The following is a 21,767-nucleotide window of genomic DNA, read 5'->3' on the forward strand; positions in this document are numbered from 1 at the left end:
GTAGGCTAATATGATTAGCATGAGGTTGTAAGTAACAAGAACAATTCCCAGGACATAGACATATCTGATATTGGCAGAAAGCTTAAATTCTTGTTAATCTAACTGCACTGTCCAATTTACAGTAGCTATTACAGTGAAATAATACCATGCTATTGTTTGAGAAGAGTGCACAGTTATGAACTTAAAGTTATTAATAAACCAATTAGGCACATTTGGGCAGTCTTGATACAAAATATTGAACAGAAATGCAATGGTTCATTGGATCAGTATAAACTTTACACATGCACTGCTGCCATCTAGTGGCCAAAATATACATTGCGCTTGGGCTGGAATAATACATTATGGCCTTTCTCTTGCATTTCAAAGAAGATGGCACACCACATTTTTGAAAGATCACATGTTTTTTTCTTTGTATTATCTTCTACCAGATCTAATGTGTTATATTCTCCTACATTCATTTCACATTTCCACAAATGTCAAATTGTTTCCTTTCAAATGGTATCAAGAATATGCATATCCTTCCTTCAGGTCCTGAGCTACGGGCAGTTAGATTTGGGTATGTCATTTTAGGCAAAAATTGAAAGAAAGGGTCTGATCCATAAGAATTTTTAAACAATGCTAAGTAACTGAATGTCTAGAATTAGAAAAAATGTCTAAAAGTTGTCCCAAATCTCTAAATATATGGCTCACATATGGCTCTGGAAAATACTATAAAAAATCTACTATTAAATCATCTACAATCTTCAAATCTATAATCTATTGTAGATTATGCCTACTATACCATAAACCTTTGCAATACTATAATATAATATACTAATATACTACTATACAATGCAATACTATACTATAATACACTATAATACAGTATACTGTACTATACAATATAATGCCATACCATACTGTACTGCACTGTACTATAATATACTATAATATAATATACTGTAGTATACTATACTGTACTGTAACATACTCTACTATATTGTACTGTACTGTACTACTATACAATACAATATTATACTTTACTGTACTATACTGTACTACACTATACTATAATATAATAAACTATACTATACAGGCAACTATTCTAAATATACTATAGATGAATCCCCATTCCAACAGTACCAATAAGATTATTTATGATTACTAAAAGAGAACTCGTTTGCATTCGATTTATACATCAAGCAGAACAGAAACAGCGGTGTCAATTTAACAACAAAATCATAGCATCCATGAAGTATGTAATTGAGTACGTAATTGAACCCTAAAAAAAATATTCAGCCCCAATTACCGAGAATATGAGTAGTTTGGTCCTACATTTTGTTCACAGTTTATGTGCCTATCTGCCGATAATGAGGCGGTCTATTTTTTTATTTTTTTTAAGGTGATGGAAATGACGGAAATCTAACACCTCTCAATTGCTCGGGGCTTGAAGAATTAGTAGGTGTAAATCACAATGCATAAAGGTGATATGAATTAATTTTCCAGCTGGTAAAACACAGAACCGAAGGCCCAGCAGAGGCCCCACAAGCAATGTTTCATCGATCTACATTAATACAAGCTGAATATCAAACACTACAATGGTGACATAGAATGGAATAAAACGTAGAATGAAATTAGGGGCAATTTGAGTATTAAGAACAATGGCCCTAAATGATTGACCACTCAGAGGTCCATGCTCCATTTATCACTGATTATACTCTATTGATATACATGTTTACAGAATAAGTACGGAATAAGCTAACTATATAGTACTCCATATTATTTATATTCTGTTCTGTTCCAGGGTAGACTAATGGTCAACTATTGTCCAAATAAAACACATACTTTAGGCTTTTACGCTGTTTGATCAGGCTACAGTAATCGACTCGAAATAAACTAATAACTATTAATGGCTCACGTAAGACTGGTCTCTATTGCTCAAAGAAAGCCGTTTTAGTAAGGTGGTCATGTCGTATTAGTAATAATAGCAGGGACGGGTTTTGACCTGTTGTTGGTTGATCGTGTCTCTCTCTATCCGAGCTGAATGGACGGTGACTTGACGTAATTCCAAAACAAGGTTCCTCACGTTTGTGTCGGCATATCGGAGAAGTGAGGTTGTTTTCACATAGCAGCATATCCTCATATCGTGTATGTCAGTAGTCGGAATTTAAACATGCTTTTGTTTCTGACATACCTTTTCTGAAACTCTGCTGAAAGTATGGCTTTAAATATTTTCCGAACGATTAGCCTAGGCTTATCAATTATATTTGTCAAGAAAAGCATCTCTGGCACAATAATATTTCTGGTGAAAAGTGTATTTTGAAGAGCACGAAACGGAACAGAGTGCGTTGTTTCATGTGGCTTTGAACTTGTCCTAGTATTTGACCATGCACCAATCGCAACCTATCTATTTTAGGCCTATATGCACAAGTCCAGACGGAGAATACATTGAAAAAGGATTGGCCCAAACGTAATAGGCCTACTGCCGTCTAAAGAACCTCCTTATGTTTTACGCTTTCGTCAAAATGTAATCTAGCCTAATTGTTAATAACCCTATTATAGCGAATGTATAATTTAGGATAGGCCTAGTAATGATGCTATCCGCAAACTAAATAAATATCAGTAAAACACAGGCAACAGACCATTGGGGTTTCTTATGGATAATATATATATATATATATATATATATTTAAATAACACAAGATAAAGATTTCTGAACTATAACCACGGCTCTGTATATATGCTATGCTAGGACTTCTGTACTTTATTTAAAATATATATTTAATTCATTTAACAAATATACGCTGATGCCTTGACGTGTAGCTAAGATTATTCAACTGCAGCTCGCAACAAAAATATATTACTATCTGTTCTACAAAGGTGTAGACCCAAGAACAAATCGTCGTGTATCAAATCACTTTTCAACTTTCTGTGTCATTTAACCGACATGTGTTTGTAGTTTGAAGTGATGACATGTCGACAATTATAGGATGTTGAAAATAGGTTAGAAAATGAACGCTTAGACATACTCGCACATAATAAATATGGTTGATGTTTTTATTTTCCAAAGTCATCTGGTCACACACAGAAAGTACAAAAAAACGTTCACTCTCCGGAGAAATAGGTTCAAAGAAAGATTCCTACTTACAGTGCATTATTCCTAATCTATTTAAAACAAATGCAAATGTATATTCCACTACGAAGTGCTACATAACATTATATCTCAGGAATGGTAATGTTGCTGAAATAAATGTAGTATTGAGGAACATTTGTTTTTCTTGTCATTCTTGTGGACAAGTTGTAATGTGCCTGCACTGTACATTCTACATGGTCTCAATATAATTTATCAAATATTTTGTCAAAGGCAAAAGCAAACGTGGAATGAATTTAAAGTAAGTAACAAACTCGACACAAACAGCCTTTTTAAATCCCGAGGAAACAAAACAAGGACAAACGATGCATAGAATACCGTTTTTTAGATTTGCATAAATACTTACAATTTAAATTGTCCAAAACTATTCCAATGTGAGAATCGAAAAACATATCTCAGGGTAATGTGGCATCGGTATGACTTATTGTCTGTAGTGTTGGTTACCTACTTTTCAGTGGGACTGGTCTAAAGACTATAATTAAGAAAAAAGAAAAAAAATCCTAAACAGAATCAGCAGGTTCTGAGGTGGTTCCTCTATAGCTATCATACCAATGGCTTATTTTATTTTTACCACAAACAAAATCTGTCGTTCTGCCCCTGAACAGGCAGTTAACCAACTGTTCCTAGGCCGTCATTGAAAATAAGAATCTGTTCTTAACTGACTTGCCTAGTAAAATAAAGGTAAATTTAAATTGTGCAGATTGAGCATTGTACAAATACACATCAACAAACTGAAAACGTTAAAACAATAATGATGTTTTGTTAAATGTGAGTAAGGATAGTTAGACAATAGAGTAACCAACTGTACTGAACAATTCCTCCAAGTCAAACGGTCTCTCTTCAGTAGTTTGTGCTACTACGGCAAGCAACATAGACCAAATGCAGATGTCCACCACGTTGACAGCAGCTGCAGCTGTGTAATAACATGATACACTTGGGTCAAAAACCCCTTCAGCTACAAAATGTCAGATTTGTCTCTTTAACGATCAAACAAGAGTTCTTCTGTCCAACATGAAGAAGTCATTCTGATTGTTTTCATTAAAGTTGTTCATCTGTTTGATTTAACAACAGGTGGTATCAAAGGTCAAATCAAATCAGGTGTTCAGAGGAGCACACAGACTGCTCATATTCAGACACAAGTCAGTCAGCAGTCGGTCAGTGTGCGTTCATGTTGAATGATTTATGACGGTTCAATCAAGGTGACAACGACGTACGTCAGTCCTCCGAGATGACATCGATGTCCTCGAGGCTACTGCCTTGGTGCGTAGCCACCCTCCAGCGGCTGACGTGCTGGCTTCCTTTCCTCTTCTGCTGCGACTCAGGTGACTCTTCCTCCAGTTTCTGTCTCTTGTGCTTCGTCCTCCTGTTCTGGAACCAAACCTTTACCTGGGAGAGAAAGGAGAGACGTCAAGTTTAGCACTGGAAGAAACAAATGGTAAAATATAGAAGTGCGCTTGCTGTAAAAACTACTACAACTCGTTCGTCCGCCTCCATGAAATACTCTGAGACAGCTGAATCGAACACACACATTTTCTTCAGTAAATTTACCTTTGCCCTATGATTTTTAAGCAAATCTTTTTTTTTCAAAGTGTCATAGCAACAATGATTTTTCCGAGACAATATTTCACAGGGTGTAAAACTGTTACTGCTTCCATGTTCTTTCTATAACACTGCCAAACATTGCCTGCCGAAGGCTTCACATACTGTCGTTCTTTACAGCTTCTTGCCGTGCAAAGAGCATCATATTTTTATATTATTATTCAGACATTGTCTGGTTATTTTTATATCCTATTTACAAGCTTGATTCAATTATTGGCCTAATACTTTTGAAATTAAAAGTTCAGCACATCGCAATACTGTATTCCCAATGCATGATATATTGCATGAGATGATTGCGAAAAAGCCTGAATTGCTGTTGGTTAGCAGCGTGTTTCTGATGTGATTAGAGAAATCAGGTCATAAATAATAATTGTGAAATGAACTACATGATTTATTGGCATCACCATGCCCATCTCCATAACTACTGTAGGACAAACAACTTGAAACCTGGTTTTGCTATACGTTGGTTGAGGGGGTGTTGTGGGGTTCTGACTAAGAGCCTACTCATATCCGTTTCAGTGCTCTGGAATGCAGCCATGCCTGAAACGGCTCCGCATGGTAAAATCCGACATCTGCAGTGTCCGTACAGCATTTACTGTGAAACGGCCTCTGAAGTCAGGGCACAGCTGTTGTGAAGGATGTTGTCAAGGAATTTAGTTTTTGTGTTTATACAGGACCTGCCGCCCTCACCTACAGTCAAGCAATCATGTCAATGCGGAGCTATACAGAGCCCTTCCCATTGTAAAAAAAAATTGGGAGGCGCACAGTGATGCGGTACGGAGCTCAATCTGGCCTCCGCAAGCCTCGTGGCTCCGTAAGTACGTCACACCCTCCATACAGAGCCTTCAACCACATTTTCAGATCAAGCATAAATTGGCTTTTAACCCCTAGGGGTTTAGAGTGCGTTAAAAACCATGTTACGGGTGCGTTCAAGATCGCTGTGCCCCCCCATCACACTCACCTGTGTCTCGGTGAGGCAGAGGCCGCTGGCGAGCTGCTTCCGCTCTGCTCCCACCACATAGTGGTTCTTCTCAAAGGCCCTCTCCAGTCTGAGGAGCTGCGAGGGGGAGAAGGCTGTCCGGATGCGCTTTGGCTTGCGGGAGAAAGGCCCATGAAGGAGCAGGTTCTCTGGGCTGCTGTCCTCACCTGGAGAGAGGAGAGGAGGGAGAGGAAGTGGAGGGTTAGACTTAGGGTTGACAGACAGGAATGACACCATAGCAGCTCTTGTTGGATATGTACAGAGATAAGCTAGAGTATACTAACTGTTGTACAACTCAGCAAACTGATACTAATGATTTTTACTACGTGTTTTTATTTGTAGGCTATGGTGTTGTTTTGTGATTAATAGCTGGTCCAATTACACCTCAAAAAGAGGGCAAAGCACTGACTAAGGAGGGCATCAGTGTTGATATGTAGTATATGCTGCTAAGGAGGGCATCAGTGTTGATATGTAGTGTATGTTGCTAAGGAGGGCATCAGTGTTGATATGTAGTGTATGTTGCTAAGGAGGGCATCAGTGTTGATATGTAGTGTATGTTGCTAAGGAGGGCATCAGTGTTGATACGTAGTGTATGTTGCTAAGGAGGGCATCAGTGTTGATACGTAGTGTATGTTGCTAAGGAGGACATCAGTGTTGATACGTAGTGTATGTTGCTAAGGAGGGCATCAGTGTTGAAACACATTGTATGCTGCTAAGGAGGGCATCAGTGTTGATATGTAGTGTATGTTGCTAAGGAGGGCATCAGTGTTGAAACACATTGTATGCTGCTAAGGAGGGCATCAGTGTTGATATGTAGTGTATGTTGCTAAGGAGGACATCAGTGTTGATATGTAGTGTATGTTGCTAAGGAGGGCATCAGTGTTGAAACACATTGTATGCTGCTAAGGAGGGCATCAGTGTTGATATGTAGTGTATGTTGCTAAGGAGGGCATCAGTGTTGATATGTAGTGTATGTTGCTAAGGAGGGCATCAGTGTTGATATGTAGTGTATGTTGCTAAGGAGGGCATCAGTGTTGATATGTAGTGTATGTTGATAAGGAGGGCCTCAGTGTTGATATGTAGTGTATGTTGCTAAGGAGGGCATCAGTGTTGATATGTAGTGTATGTTGCTAAGGAGGGCATCAGTGTTGATACGTAGTGTATGTTGCTAAGGAGGGCATCAGTGTTGATATGTAGTGTATGTTGCTAAGGAGGGCATCAGTGTTGATATGTAGTGTATGTTGCTAAGGAGGGCATCAGTGTTGAAACATTGCATGTTGCTAAGGAGGGCATCAGTGTTGATATGTAGTGTATGTTGCTAAGGAGGGCATCAGTGTTGATATGTAGTCTATGCTGCTAAGGAGGGCATCAGTGTTGATATGTAGTGTATGTTGCTAAGGAGGGCATCAGTGTTGATATGTAGTGTATGTTGCTAAGGAGGGCATCAGTGTTGATATGTAGTGTATGTTGCTAAGGAGGGCATCAGTGTTGATACGTAGTGTATGTTGCTAAGGAGGGCATCAGTGTTGATACGTAGTGCATGTTGCTAAGGAGGGCATCAGTGTTGATACGTAGTGTATGTTGCTAAGGAGGGCATCAGTGTTGATATGTAGTGTATGCTGCTAAGGAGGACATCAGTGTTGATATGTAGTGCATGTTGCTAAGGAGGGCATCAGTGTTGATATGTAGTGCATGTTGCTAAGGAGGGCATCATTGTTGATATGTAGTGTATGTTGCTAAGGAGGGCATCAGTGTTGATATGTAGTGTATGTTGCTAAGTAGGGCATCAGTGTTGATATGTAGTGTATGTTGCTAAGGAGGGCATCAGTGTTGAAACATTGCATGTTGCTAAGGAGGGCATCTGTGTTGATATGTAGTGCATGTTGCTAAGGAGGGCATCAGTGTTGATATGTAGTGCATGTTGCTAAGGAGGGCATCATTGTTGATATGTAGTGTATGTTGCTAAGGAGGGCATCAGTGTTGATATGTAGTGTATGTTGCTAAGGAGGGCATCAGTGTTGATATGTAGTGCATGTTGCTAAGGAGGGCATCAGTGTTGATATTTAGTGTATGCTGCTCTCTAGGCCAGTATCAGCCACATCAATGTGCCCCGATGGGCATCTTCACTTGACTCATCATTCATGACACTTTCCCATAACGTGAGTAATTGATTCATGTACATGTAAAAGTTACTAATGTTAGGTTGTGATATCATCCTCCATTTCACAATGCCACCACACCTCATTCCACATGCTTGTTCTATTATGTAGACAGATGTATCATGAAGGAGATGATATACTGTATGCATTACACATCACGTTTGAATGTCATCACATTTAGGAAACAACAGATAAAGGGACTGGGACTTTCAAAAACGAGCTTATTGGTTCCACACACACACACACACACACACACACACACACACACACACACACACACACACACACACACACACACACACACACACACACACACACACACAGAGAGATACATTTGAAAAAAGAAACACCTCCCTGATTTATCATGGTCATGACCAATATTCCCTCTAATAGCTCCCCCTGGGACTACAGGCAGAATAAATATCAGCCTACAGAGAGAAGCACGAGATTGAACTTCATTCAACTTTCTAGAGTTTTCTGCCTTAACACTATCAACGTTTCCCTTTACTGTGGCAATTCTGATCAAAATCAATGCAATATACTGAAACAAAAACGAACTATGCAAGAGATTTTGTTGTGGGCAGAACGCATCGGAGAAGGATTTTATTGCAGTGACACACATGACTCAGCCTGTACTGTACACAGATAGGTACGGCATAACCAATCAGAGCTATAGTAGGCCTATATGCAAATAGCCCATTGCCATATATGGATCTGTGCCATTTACTTTTGAACTGGACTGTGTTAACAGCATGAGCGGTTCTGAGTAGATGTGCTTGTTTTGAGATCAAAGGGAGAGCTGCATGAAGCCATGTGTGCACATTCTGTTCATATCCTTTGCTGGTTAGTGAGTTACTAGCCCAGTTACAGATCATTTGTAGTCAGCAATGGAGGAGTGGTTGCTTCCTACAAAACATGTACATTTCTAGACATCTTTGAAAAGCCAGTAAAGAGCTTTTTGTCTTAAAGGGGCAGTGTTGTATTTTGAGACGGGTTTGAATAAGCTAAGTAGCCAATAGGCAGAGGGTAGCATAATGTGTCTAATTCTCTGTAATAATGGTATGGGAATAATGATGCATTTTATTTTGTAAAGTGGTTTCTTCCATCAAACAACACAACAACATTTTCAGTCACCTCCTTGTCTGAAGGACAAGTGAATAAACAGGTTAATGTCAAGCCCTGCGTGTTTTTTCAGAAGTCTGATGGAATGTAGACCTACATTGAAAACCACACATTGCTGCTCCTGTAGTCTGAATGATAGAAGAGCTAATTCCATGTTAAAATGTTATGGGATGCATTTCCTCCATTGTTTTTGATGGTAGGTCACTCTGATAGGCCAACATTATGATCAAATGGCCACAGTGACCACCTGACCACTGTTAACACTAACTTAAAGTGGGTACAGCCTCAGTGTTCACAGTAAATGTGCGCTTCAAGTTTCCGCTCAGCAGACCTTAAATTTGCTCAGTGCCCAGGATTTTTGTTGTTGTTGAGAGAACATTGGTCACGGCCCATCGAGAACGCACAGAGGGCCCGCATAAGCATATGTTTATTGTGAGAGAAACGTATCTTTGCTATTCAGATCAAAGTGTTTCAAAATAAGATACTTTAATTAGGACATTGCTTCGTTGGGAAAAAAGTTACAAAGACATGAATCACATGTATTGGGTTTCAATTGTACTGTAATTTAAAGTGATTTATTCCATAAAGCTTTGTGAACACTTCTCTTAGGCTAGACTCAATAAAAACCTCCAGAACTAGATTGTCTAGTTTCAATACTGATTCCCGTTATTTCATTCATAAGTTATGGATGGCAGGTTCATTCAGAACAAGAGGGGTATTTTACCATTTGTAGAGCAGTTCAGGGACTTCACCTCTCTATATTGTGACATTAAGCTCATTTGTATACATGTAGGGCCTTTAGTGTATTCACCGCTGAGCATGAAACCTAAGTGTTCAGTAACGCCTCATATGACATCACACGTAAATATCTCGGGCTGGGAAAATGCAAAAAAACTATTGTTGTGAAGACGAAGTGTTGTGCAATTAAACAAATTGAATCGTATGAACATACCCGACTTCATTCAACACAGGGCAATAGTAAAATGTCCTTGTCGTTCAGTTTCATTGTGTACATGACTTTCTTCTCGCCACAGGCCCAACATCTGCCCTCCTAGGATTAGGGTTCGTTTATTAAAATCACACATTAAAAAGAAACTTCAACATTTTTACATAAACAAATCCATCAATAAATGATTTGACCGCCACAAGAAAAGGTTGTGCCTGGCTTGAAAAGAACCTTGCAGCACAAATATAACCTCAAACACGCGTACGCAAAAATCGGTTACAGCTCGGCAGTTGAGGGACAGTGTGTGGGATGCACCGAAAGCTGTGAGGAGTCTGTCAAACCAAATGAATTAAATCAGCGACAGCAGGGCTTCAGTGTCCAGCCACATTCGTTCACATGCAAAACATGGACTGAAGATGGAGCATCTATGAAAGGAGACGGACACAGAGAAGCCGTCAAAACTGACCGTGACCTTGGACTAGCGAATACCGATGCTATTTATTTTACCTTTGTTTAACTAGGCAAGTCAGTTAAGAACAAACTCTTATTTTCAATGACGGCCTAGGAACAGTGGGTTAAGTGCCTGTTCAGGGGCAGAACGACAGATTTGAACCTTGTCAGCTCGGGGGTTTGAACCTTCCAGTTACTAGTCCAACGCTCTAACCACTAGGCCACCCTGCTGCTATGGTACACAAGCTTTGAAACCGACCTAAAGGGGTACTGAATATTGGACTAAATGTACTATGGAAATACCTTGTTGTGATATTGCTATGATGAAACATTATGTCTACAATTTTTTTATTTAAATGATAATGTCACGCGAATATAAACCTAGTTAGAAACTGGCCTGATGCTCTCTACTACAGACAGTTAAATGAGTTAAATGAAAGCTCTGTCTGTGGAAACAACCATGTATTTCTTCCCTAGCATAACATATGTGCTTATGGTCATATCTTCACTAGCAGGTCTGATATGACCAGCTGCACTACTCACAGACAACGGTACTGAGTTACACATCTCCAGTTTATCTAAAAGAAGTCTTTCTTATTATTTTATTTAAACTAGTCAAGTCAGTTAAGAACAAATTATTATTTAAAATGATGGCCAACCAAAAGGCAAAAGGCCTCCTGAAGGGGGACAGGGGTTGGGATTAAAATTACAAAAATTAAATAAAGAAATATAGGACAAAAAAAAACACACATCACGACAAGAGAGACAACACAACACTACATAAAGAGAGACCACACAACACTACATAAAGAGAGACCACACAACATTACATAAAGAGAGACCACACAACATTACATAAAGAGAGACCACACAACACTACATAAAGAGAGACCATACAACACTACATAAAGAGAGACCACACAACACTACATAAAGAGAGACCACACAACACTACATAAAGAGAGACCACACAACATTACATAAAGAGAGACCACACAACATTACATAAAGAGAGACCACACAACATTACATAAAGAGAGACCACACAACACTACATAAAGAGAGACCACACAACACTACATAAAGAGAGACCACACAACACTACATAAAGAGAGACCACACAACATTACATAAAGAGAGACCACACAACATTACATAAAGAGAGACCACACAACATTACATAAAGAGACCATACAACACTACATAAAGAGAGACCACACAACATTACATAAAGAGAGACCACACAACACTACATAAAGAGAGACCACACAACACTACATAAAGAGAGACCACACAACATTACATAAAGAGAGACCACACAACACTACATAAAGAGAGACCACACAACACTACATAAAGAGAGACTACACAACACTACATAAAGAGAGACCACACAACATTACATAAAGAGAGACCACACAACATTACATAAAGAGAGACCACACAACATTACATAAAGAGACCATACAACACTACATAAAGAGAGACCACACAACATTACATAAAGAGAGACCATACAACACTACATAAAGAGAGACAACACAACACTACATAAAGAGAAACCTAAGACAACAACATAGCAAATGGTAATAGCAGCTAATAGTAGGTTTCCTCAGCTTGTATTGGTGGCTTTTTACAAGACAAAAAAAGTGACTACACCTTCTACTCAAAACAATGTCTTCCCCCCCATGCAATGTCTTCCCCCCATGCAATATTTCCCCCCCATGCAATGTTTCCCCCCCATGCAATTTTTCCCCCCCATGCAATGTTCCCCCCCCCCATGCACAGATGAATATACACTGAGTGATCAAAACATTAAGAACACCATCCTATCGAGTTGCACCCCTCCCCTTAGGTCCAGAGAACCAGCCTCAATTCCTCATGGCATGGACTCTACAAGGTGTAGAAAGCGTTCCACAGGGATGCTGGCCCATATTAACTTAAATGCTTCCCACAGTTGTGTTAAATTGGCTGGATGTCCTTTGGGTGGTGAACCATTCTTGATACACACAGGAAACTGTTGAGCAGGAAACCCCAGCAGCGTTGCAGTTCTTGATACAAACTAGTGCGCCTGGCACCTACTACCATACCCTGTTCAAACGTACTTCAATCTTTTGTCTTGTCCAGTCACCCTCTGAATAACACACATACACAATCCACGTCTCAATTGTCTAAACAAGCTTGAAAAATCCTTCTATACCCTGTCTCCTCCCCTTCATCTACACGGATTGAAGTGGATTTAACAGGTGACATCAATAAGTGTTCACCTGGTCAGTCTGTCAGGGGTCTCCAGTAGCTCACCACCCATCTATGAGTAGCTTGCCAAACAATTCTGAAAGTAAATGTCATTTTCGTGTGTTCCACTGCAAACTGTCATTAACAAATCTCACAAGCATCAAGCTCCCAGCTACTATCTAATTGACGCAACATTGACATTATCCCACCCCTGGTTAGCCACTATTGGCTTAAAAAAAAAACTGCTAATTAATTTCCAGCAATATTACCCTTGTCGGTCCGTGTGGTGTGCGCGTTTGTCTATCACTCCGTGTGTGGCCATTTAATGTGATAACCATCTAGTGGGATAACAGAAATAATTTCCCCAAAAAGGTCACAATTAAATGTTAACTGCAAAGTAGTTTTACCTGGCAGAAGTATAGCACGAGTAAGTATATCATTTGTATCTATTATTTGTTATTTGCTAACTTTGGCATTAGAACCATCACTCGACCGGCAAATTATATCGCACATTCCTCACTCGCTAGATGCGCAATTAAAGAGCCAGACGCACAATTAAAGGGGAATTACACTCATAAATCCTAATGTGTTCTTCAGGGCCCAAAAAAATGGTCTTCTGATGTGATTTCACCATTGACATGGACTCAGAAATATAAGTGAAATATAATAGTAATCAAAAAACAGGAACATTTTCACTGAGATAACAGAATTTGTGAAAATATAAAGCAGAATCTGTGAAAAAAAACACAGATTTTATAGGGCCCACCTTAGAGTTGTTTAATATCCCTTATTTTACCAGGTATATTGGCAAGAAAACATAGTGCACTATTTTCTGTGGAACACTAAGGACCTGGGGAAGAGTTGCAGAGGAGAAGAGAAAATTGTGCCTATTTAATGGCTAGAAAACAAATGTGTAGCTCACGACATGCTAGAAAAGGTTGGAGACCTCTGCTCTTTGAGCGTTAGCTAGCAGGACAGAATTCAAGGGCAGATTAGCCACTTGTCGCCTGATGCTCACAAGGCACCCTGATCTCTTTCCATGCTGGTTCTGGCTGGTGGTTTAGCCACTCAGATAGACAGTCAGACTGACATCATCTGTCATATGGCGTTAGTGGCGTAACCTCCACTCAAATCCCTCTGGGGAAGTCTGAGACTGGGGGAAGAACTCACCAGGCTGAACACTAATGCTCAGTAAGAGTGCTGATCTAGGATCAGTTTAGCCGTATAGATCATAATAAATATAATAATATGTACTGGGTGACATGATCCTAAATCAACACTCCGACTCTGAGACTATTTGTGAATACTAACCCTAAACTGTAAGGCTCAGCCCCAGCCACAGAGGGAATACCCTCCAGGGGATGAGCCTTCAACACTTTGGCCTGTACTCAGCGGGTTGGGGAACATGCCTCCAACATGACTACTAGGGAGCAGATGGCAGCGCCAGCCAGAGAGCTGTGTTCATCACCAGGAACACCAGTCCCCTGGCACCAACAAGACTGGTCTTGTCAGCAGTAAGCTACACACTGGGTAGTGGTGGGGGCCAATCTCTCATTCTAACCCTAGATGGATGAATATGGAGGCAGTCAGATGGATGATAAATAAGGGGGGAGGAGGGTGGTAAATAAGGGGGGAGGATGGTGGTAAATAAGGGGGGAGGATGGTGGTAAATAAGGGGGAGGATGGTGGTAAATAAGGGGGGAGGATGGTGGTAAATAAGGGGGGAGGATGGTGGTAAATAAGGGGGGAGGATGGCGGTAAATAAGGGGGAGGATGGTGGTAAATAAGGGGGGAGGATGGTGGTAAATAAGGGGGGAGGATGGTGGTAAATAAGGGGGAGGATGGTGGTAAATAAGGGGGAGGATGGTGGTAAATAAGGGGGAGGATGGTGGTAAATAAGGGGGGAGGATGGTGGTAAATAAGGGGGGAGGATGGTGGTAAATAAGGGGGGAGGATGGTGGTAAATAAGGGGGGAGGATGGTGGTAAATAAGGGGGGGGGTGGTGGTAAATAAGGGGGGAGGATGGTGGTAAATAAGGGGGGAGGATGGTGGTAAATAAGGGGGGATGGTAGTAAATAAGGGGGGAGGATGGTGGTAAATAAGGGGGGAGGATGGTGGTAAATAAGGGGGGAGGATGGTGGTAAGTAAGGGGGGGATGGTGGTAAATAAGGGGGGAGGATGGTGGTAAATAAGGGGGGAGGATGGTGGTAAGTAAGGGGGGGATGGTGGTAAATAAGGGGGGAGGATGGTGGTAAATAAGGGGGGAGGATGGTGGTAAATACGGGGGAGGATGGTGGTAAATAAGGGGAGGATGGTGGTAAATAAGGGGGAGGATGGTGGTAAATAAGGGGGGAGGATGGTGGTAAGTAAGGGGGGGGTGGTGGTAAATAAGGGGGGAGGATGGTGGTAAATAAGGGGGGAGGATGGAGGTAAGTAAGGGGGGGATGGTGGTAAATAAGGGGGGAGGATGGTGGTAAATAAGGGGGGAGGATGGTGGTAAATACGGGGGAGGATGGTGGTAAATAAGGGGAGGATGGTGGTAAATAAGGGGGAGGATGGTGGTAAATAAGGGGGGAGGATGGTGGTAAATAAGGGGGAGGATGGTGGTAAATAAGGGGGAGGATGGTGGTAAATAAGGGGGAGGATGGTGGTAAATAAGGGGGGAGGATGGTGGTAAATAAGGGGGGAGGATGGTGGTAAATAAGGGGGAGGATGGTGGTAAATAAGGGGGGAGGATGGTCTATTTCAATATAAAGTAGGGGTGGATGGTCTTTATCTGACTGTGGTTGGTTGATTGATTGATTGTTTGTTTTTCTGTCTGGTTATAAACAAAAGGACTAAACGACAAGAAGAAGAGAAGGATTCTATGAACTATCAAATATGTTAGGAAAATAATGTTTACAATGCAGTTATCCTACAAGTTAACTTCCAACACGTGTCTCCTGGCATTCAACACAAAACAATGTGTCAGAGCAAACCTCCAGACCATCAGACCATGAGATGGGTGAATTTTACTGTCTGCCTTCCTCCCTGGTGATAACAATCCCATACACACTGAAATGCACCCCAAAGGCTATACACCGAAATGTACCCCAAAGGCTATACACCGAAATGCACTGAAATACACCCCAAAGGCTACACACTGAAATGCACTGAAATTCACCCCAAAGGCTACACACCGAAATGTACCCCAAAGGCTATACACCGAAATGTACCCCAAAGGCTATACACCGAAATGTACCCCAAAGGCTATACACCGAAATGCACTGAAATGCACCCCAAAGGCTACACACTGAAATGCACCCCAAAGACTACACACTGAAATGTACCCCAAAGGCAACACACTGAAATGCACCCCAAAGGCAACACACTGAAATGCACCCCAAAGGCTACACACTGAAATGCACCCCAAAGGCTACACACTGAAATGCACCCCAAAGGCTACACACTGAAATGCATCCCAAAGACTACACACTGAAATGTACCCCAAAGGCAACACACTGAAATGTACCCCAATGGCTACACACTGAAATGCACCCTAAAGGCTAGACACTGAAACATTCCCCAAAGGATACACAATGAAATGCACCCCAAAGGCTACACACTGAAATACACCCCAAAGGCTACACACGGGAATGCACCCCAAAGGCTACACAATGAAATGCACTCCAAAGGCTACACACTGAAATGCACCCCAACGGCTACACACTAAAATGCACCCCAATATAAATAAGTGCTCACATGTGTAGGACCTAAGATCCTGTTAATATTGTTCTGTTCTCAACCTCTGTCTCTCTCTCCCAACCTCTCTCTCTCCCAACCTCTGTCTCTCAATTTCTCTCAACCTCTCTCTCGCTCTCTCTCTCAACCTCTCTCTATCTCAACCTCTCTCTCTCTCTCAACCTCTCTCTCAACTTCTCTCAACATCTCTCTCTCTCTCTCTCTCTCTCTCTGTGTCTCTCTATCTCAACCTCTCTCAACCTCTCTCAACCTCTCTCTCAACCTCCCTCTCTCTCTCTCTCTCCCTCTCTCTCTCTCTCTCTCTCTCTCTCTATCTCTCTCTCCCAACCTCTCTCTCTCAACATCTCTCCCTCAACTTCTCTCAACCTCTCTCTCTCTCTCTGTCTCTATCTCAACCTCTCTCTCTCTCTCTCTCTCAACCTCTCTCTCAACTTCTCTCAACCTCTCTCTCTCTCTGTCTCTCTCTCTCTCTCTCTCTCTCTATCTCAACCTCTCTCTCTCAACCTCCCTCTCTCTCTCTGTCAACCTCTCTCTCTCTCTCTCAACCTCTCTCTCTCTCAACCTTTCTCAACCTCTCTCTCTCTCACTCTCTCTCTCTAGCTCTCTCTCTCTCTAGCTCTCTCTCTCAATCTCTCAATTCAAAAACAATTAACTGTAAACAATACACTTATAAAAGTTCCAAAAGAAAAAATACATTTTAAATGTTATATTATGTATATATACAGTGTTGTAATGATGTCTCTCTCTCAACCTCTCTCAACCTCTCTCTGTCAACCTCTCTCTCAACCTCTCTCAACCTCTCTCTGTCAACCTCTCTCTCAACCTCTCTCTCTCAACCTCTCTCTGTCAACCTCTCTCTCAACCTCGCTCTCTCTCTGTCAACCTCTCTCTCAACCTCTCTCAACCTCTCTCTCTCAACCTCTCTCAACCTCTCTCTGTCAACCTCTCTCTCAACCTCTCTCAACCTCTCTCTCTCAACCTCTCTCAACCTCTCTCTGTCAACCTCTCTCTCAACCTCTCTCAACCTCTCTCTCTCTCTCAACCTCTCTCAACCTCTCTCTGTCAACCTCTCTCTCAACCTCTCTCTGTCAACCTCTCTCAACCTCTCTCTGTCAACCTCTCTCTCAACCTCTCTCTGTCAACCTCTCTCTCAACCTCTCTCTGTCAACCTCTCTCTCAACCTCTCTCAACCTCTCTCTGTCAACCTCTCTCAACCTCTCTCTGTCAACCTCTCTCTCAACCTCTCTCAACCTCTCTCTGTCAACCTCTCTCTCAACCTCTCTCTCAACCTCGCTCTCTCTCTCTCTCAACCTCTCTCAACCTCTCTCAACCTCTCTCTCTCAACCTCTCTCAACCTCTCTCTGTCAACCTCTCTCTCAACCTCGCTCTCTCTCTGTCAACCTCTCAGGAAGTGGGGGATTAAGAAAGAAAATCAATCTCCCATCCATCCATCCATCTCTAACAGTAAGTGACAGTCATGATGGCTATTCCTCTCCTCTCACTCCTCCGGTCTGTAGTTAGCCTTGTCTAAACACTAGTTTTCATGGTTATTGGACACCATCAGTGAGTGGATCTGCTGTGTCCGTAAACAAAGACACTTTATCTGAGCTCCTGATCTGAGCAACAGTGACAACAACCTCTGACTCCCACTGATTACCTGACTGAGGTACACCCTGAAGGTTACCTGGTAAAGAGGAGGAGTGCTGATCTAGGATCAGACCCCCCCCCTTTGTCCTCATAATCGTATTCATTAATGGATCCTAGAATTAATTAATGGATCCTAGATCAGCACTAATACTCTGAGACACAGTGAATACGGCCCTGGGCTGACTGGTCAGAGTGTAACATACCTGAGAGTACACCTGATGTGACTAACCACTGCTGTCCACTGAGTCAACGAGATGAGTGTTGAAAGTTATTGATCTGTCTGGTTTAATAACAAATTGCTTTGTTTTTTGAGGACCACCTAGCATCAGTTATTAAGGATGTTCACCATGTATTGCATATATGTACTGCAAATAGTTTGAATGAGAAGATTTAAGGTTTTGGTCACTGAATATTGAGATTTTCCAATATTCAATTTCTCTCATGGCTTTGTTTGGTTGCTAAAAGCTGGTCCATTTTCAAATAGTTATTGTCTTATCAGAAATGGACAGCCTTTAAATCTAAAGTAGAACACAAAGCAAATTAATTTAATTAAATAGTATTATTATTATTGTTATTATTTGTTTATTGTTTGTGATTGCTGTTTTATTTGTAATAATACTATAATATTATTATAAACTAATAATATTACAATATTCCTGTCTTTTGTTATTTTTCATTAAAATTACTTTCATATTACATAATTATTAGTTCATTATATCTAAATATTTAAGAAACAAAAATCCGTATAATCAGTGGTGTAAAGTACTTAAGTAAAAGTACCATTTAAGTATTTTTAGGGAGAGGTATCTGTACTTTACTATTTATATTTTTGACAACTTTTACTTTCACTTCACTACATCCCAAAAGAAAATGATGTACATTTAACTCAATATATTTTCTCTGACACCCAGAAGTACTCGTTACATTTCGAATGCTTTGCAGGACAGGAAAACGGTCTAATTCACAGACGTATCAAGAGAACATCCCTGGTCATCCCTACTGCCTCTGATCTGGCGGACTCACTAAACACAGATGCTTCGTTTGTAAATGATGTCTGAGTGTTGGAGTGTGCCCCCTGGCTATCCGTACATTTAAAAAACAAGAAAATCGTTCCGTCTAGTTTGCTTAATAGAAGGTCATTGAAATGATTTATACTTTTGATTTTGATACTTAAGCATATTTTATCAATTACATTTACTTTTGATACCTCAAGCATATTTAATATATTTAAAACAAAATACTTTTAGACTTTTACTCAAGTCGTATTTTACTGGGGGACTTTTACTTGAGTCATTTTCTGTTAAGGTATCTATACTTTTACTCAAATATGGCAATTGGTTACTTTTTCCATCACTGCTTATAATTAACTTTCTGAATAATGCAAAACCTAAAACGAATGGGTAGGTAAAAGGGAAACAATAAATAATTATAGGCCTATTTGTTAGATAAATATTGTTCTTATTTTATATTGTTTTCTTTGTATAATTGCATAGAGCTCACACATTTAAATCACAATTAATTGACCCTGGTATTATTATTCACCATATTAGACTATTGATCTCCTAACAACCTTTTTGGGAACATACATAAATAAGAAAATGCAATGATTTTGATGAGCATTTTAAATGAATAAAAATAAACAATATAGTCTACTTGAATTAAAACATGTTAACGTTCCAAAATTAAACTACTGAAATGTTCTAGGTTTAACAAAACAGTTGTTTTAAGCTACGGGCGGGCGCAAATCCTGGGTGCAATGTTTTTACGTTTCATTTAATGCATCCAATCTCTGAAATGTACGAATAATGCATAGACATAACTTTAAACAAGCAAAAGTACTTCACATATAAATAGTAAAAGCTTTAGTTGGATGTTGAAACGTTTTCATTTCCAAACAAATTTCAGTAGTTTTAATCATTTGATTTGGTCCTGTTTTTGTTGCTTAACCCTTTTAATACATGATTTGTATCCTGATTAAAATACCTAACAACATGTTGCATGTTCAGGGATCAATAAGGACAGTTCTTCCATCAGTCAACTCGACTGAGTTCTCATTTCTGATGCGTACAGTCGTTGGAATTTAGTTCGTGTTTCTTTATCAATCATGCAAGGATATGCCCAAACATATGATATTATTGAAAATAATAACTTTGGTAATATTCATTCAATTTAAGAATTTGTTCCGCTTACCTTGGAACCTGTGACCGAGATATCTATTTCGAAGAACCCACGGGTAGAAATTCAACGTGTCTCTCTGATGCGGGTTGAAGAAATGCTGCGATGGAAGCTGGAGGGGATGCAGGGGCAGACCGGAGTTCCCTGTGTGTGTGCCCGGGTCAGGGAACATCATGTCTGGACTGCCGTATAAAGTCCTGCCGGAGTTCTGGAAACAACTCCCAAAGGGCGCCGGGTGAATTGATTCCATGAACCTCAGCGCTGTGGGTCTGATCGGTTCGTCCCCGTTAGTCGAAGAGTTCACGTCTTTCCCAACAAGGGATTCGATGGTAAAACACTTCTTACTATGTTGGTACATGATCAAGAATAGGCTATAGTTGATATATTTCTAATAATATATTCAATGACACAGTTATAAAACAGGTGATGCAGAAGAAAACCTCACAACAGTAGTAGCAGAACAGTTCCCGGGAAATCCATAACTCGCAGTCCCTCACGCGTGCAAATCGTGCTGCCTATATCCGTGGACCTCTGGAAGCGGGTTTCCTGTAGATCCGGTTCACTCTCTCCGAACCTTGTCTTCAGTAGGTTATCGACCGGATTTCTCTGCTTTAACCATCTGACAAAAATCAAGTTTCGGTTCTAGATACCACTGCAGCGTCAGATTCATTCATCTGTGATTGTGTTTATGACAGACTGGCACTTGTCTCAGTCTCATCACTCCTGGAAATAAATGTTGGACTGTGCTGCATTAGGAGCCAGGATCAGTAGGCTAAGCCTTTGACAAAGAGCCTGTCACTCGTCAGACTCAATACCTGCCCTCAACTGTCGCTGACATAGGTGTGGTGGGCATGCGCAGATAGGACCGTGTAAACCTAGCATAACAGCCATTTTGTAAATCTAAATGAGTGGCTTCTGCTTTATTTAAATTACTAGTGACTAGTAGCCTATCGATATGCGTTTTTTTCAATATTGCAAAGTGATATTATATTAAATCAGAAGAAACATAATTTGAAGGATTTTCTTGTTAATTAATGATTTAGTAATTATAACTTACTTATAACAAGTTTATTATGCCCTATGTCGTCTCGTCATGCCCCAAATGGTCCCTAAAATCTAGGAAATTAGCCTCCTAATAGAAAACAATAGAAAAGGTTTTCACACAAAATGATTCTTGTAATGTATTCTATAGCCCATAGCTGACAGTGGCACTTGTAGGTTAATTGATCAATTAGATCAGACTAGTCCAAACCTTTAAAGCCACTTCTAACAATTTAAACATGATAATTCTAGGGATTAACTACAAAATATCTCTGGGGTTTACTATGATTTGTTTTCATTTATCAAGGTATCCAGAATCACTGTGGACTGAAAGTCTTTTAAAGTGAATTCGGGAAGGTATTCAGACCCTTTCTCTTTTACACATTTTGTTATTCTAAAATGGATGGAAAAAATAATCCTCATCAATCTACACACAATACCCCATAATGACATCACAATACCCCATAGTGACATCACAATACCCCATAATGACAAAGCAAAAACAGATTTTTTTTTGAAATACCTTATTTACATAAGTATTTA

The 21,767-nt window shown here is 40.3% G+C and overlaps 1 protein-coding gene across 1 annotated transcript; it reads right to left on the reverse strand.

The window, feature by feature from the left end:
- Positions 1-3,022: 3,022 nt before the first annotated feature.
- LOC109880540 (homeobox protein EMX1) lies at positions 3,023-20,927 on the reverse strand. Its single transcript, XM_020472738.2, has 3 exons — positions 20,199-20,927; positions 5,691-5,875; positions 3,023-4,516 (listed from the first exon to the last, which is right to left on the reverse strand). Exons 1-3 carry the CDS (start codon positions 20,539-20,541, stop codon positions 4,346-4,348), a joined length of 699 nt encoding a protein of 232 aa, XP_020328327.1. The 5' UTR covers positions 20,542-20,927; the 3' UTR covers positions 3,023-4,345.
- Between the last annotated feature and the right edge of the window lie 840 nt (positions 20,928-21,767).

The sequence above is a fragment of the Oncorhynchus kisutch genome, linkage group LG15 (assembly GCF_002021735.2).
Source record: "Oncorhynchus kisutch isolate 150728-3 linkage group LG15, Okis_V2, whole genome shotgun sequence".
Lineage (NCBI taxonomy): Eukaryota > Metazoa > Chordata > Actinopteri > Salmoniformes > Salmonidae > Oncorhynchus > Oncorhynchus kisutch.

Coding starts and splice junctions, on each gene's coding strand:
- LOC109880540 (XM_020472738.2), bottom strand. CDS start 20,541: ATGTACCAACATAGTAAGAAGTGTTTTACCATCGAATCCCTTGTTGGG. Junction 5,876..20,198: donor TCTCGGTCACAGGTTCCAAG/GTAAGCGGAACA, acceptor TCCTCTCTCCAG/GTGAGGACAGCAGCCCAGAG. Junction 4,517..5,690: donor TCTGCCTCACCGAGACACAG/GTGAGTGTGATG, acceptor TTTCTCTCCCAG/GTAAAGGTTTGGTTCCAGAA.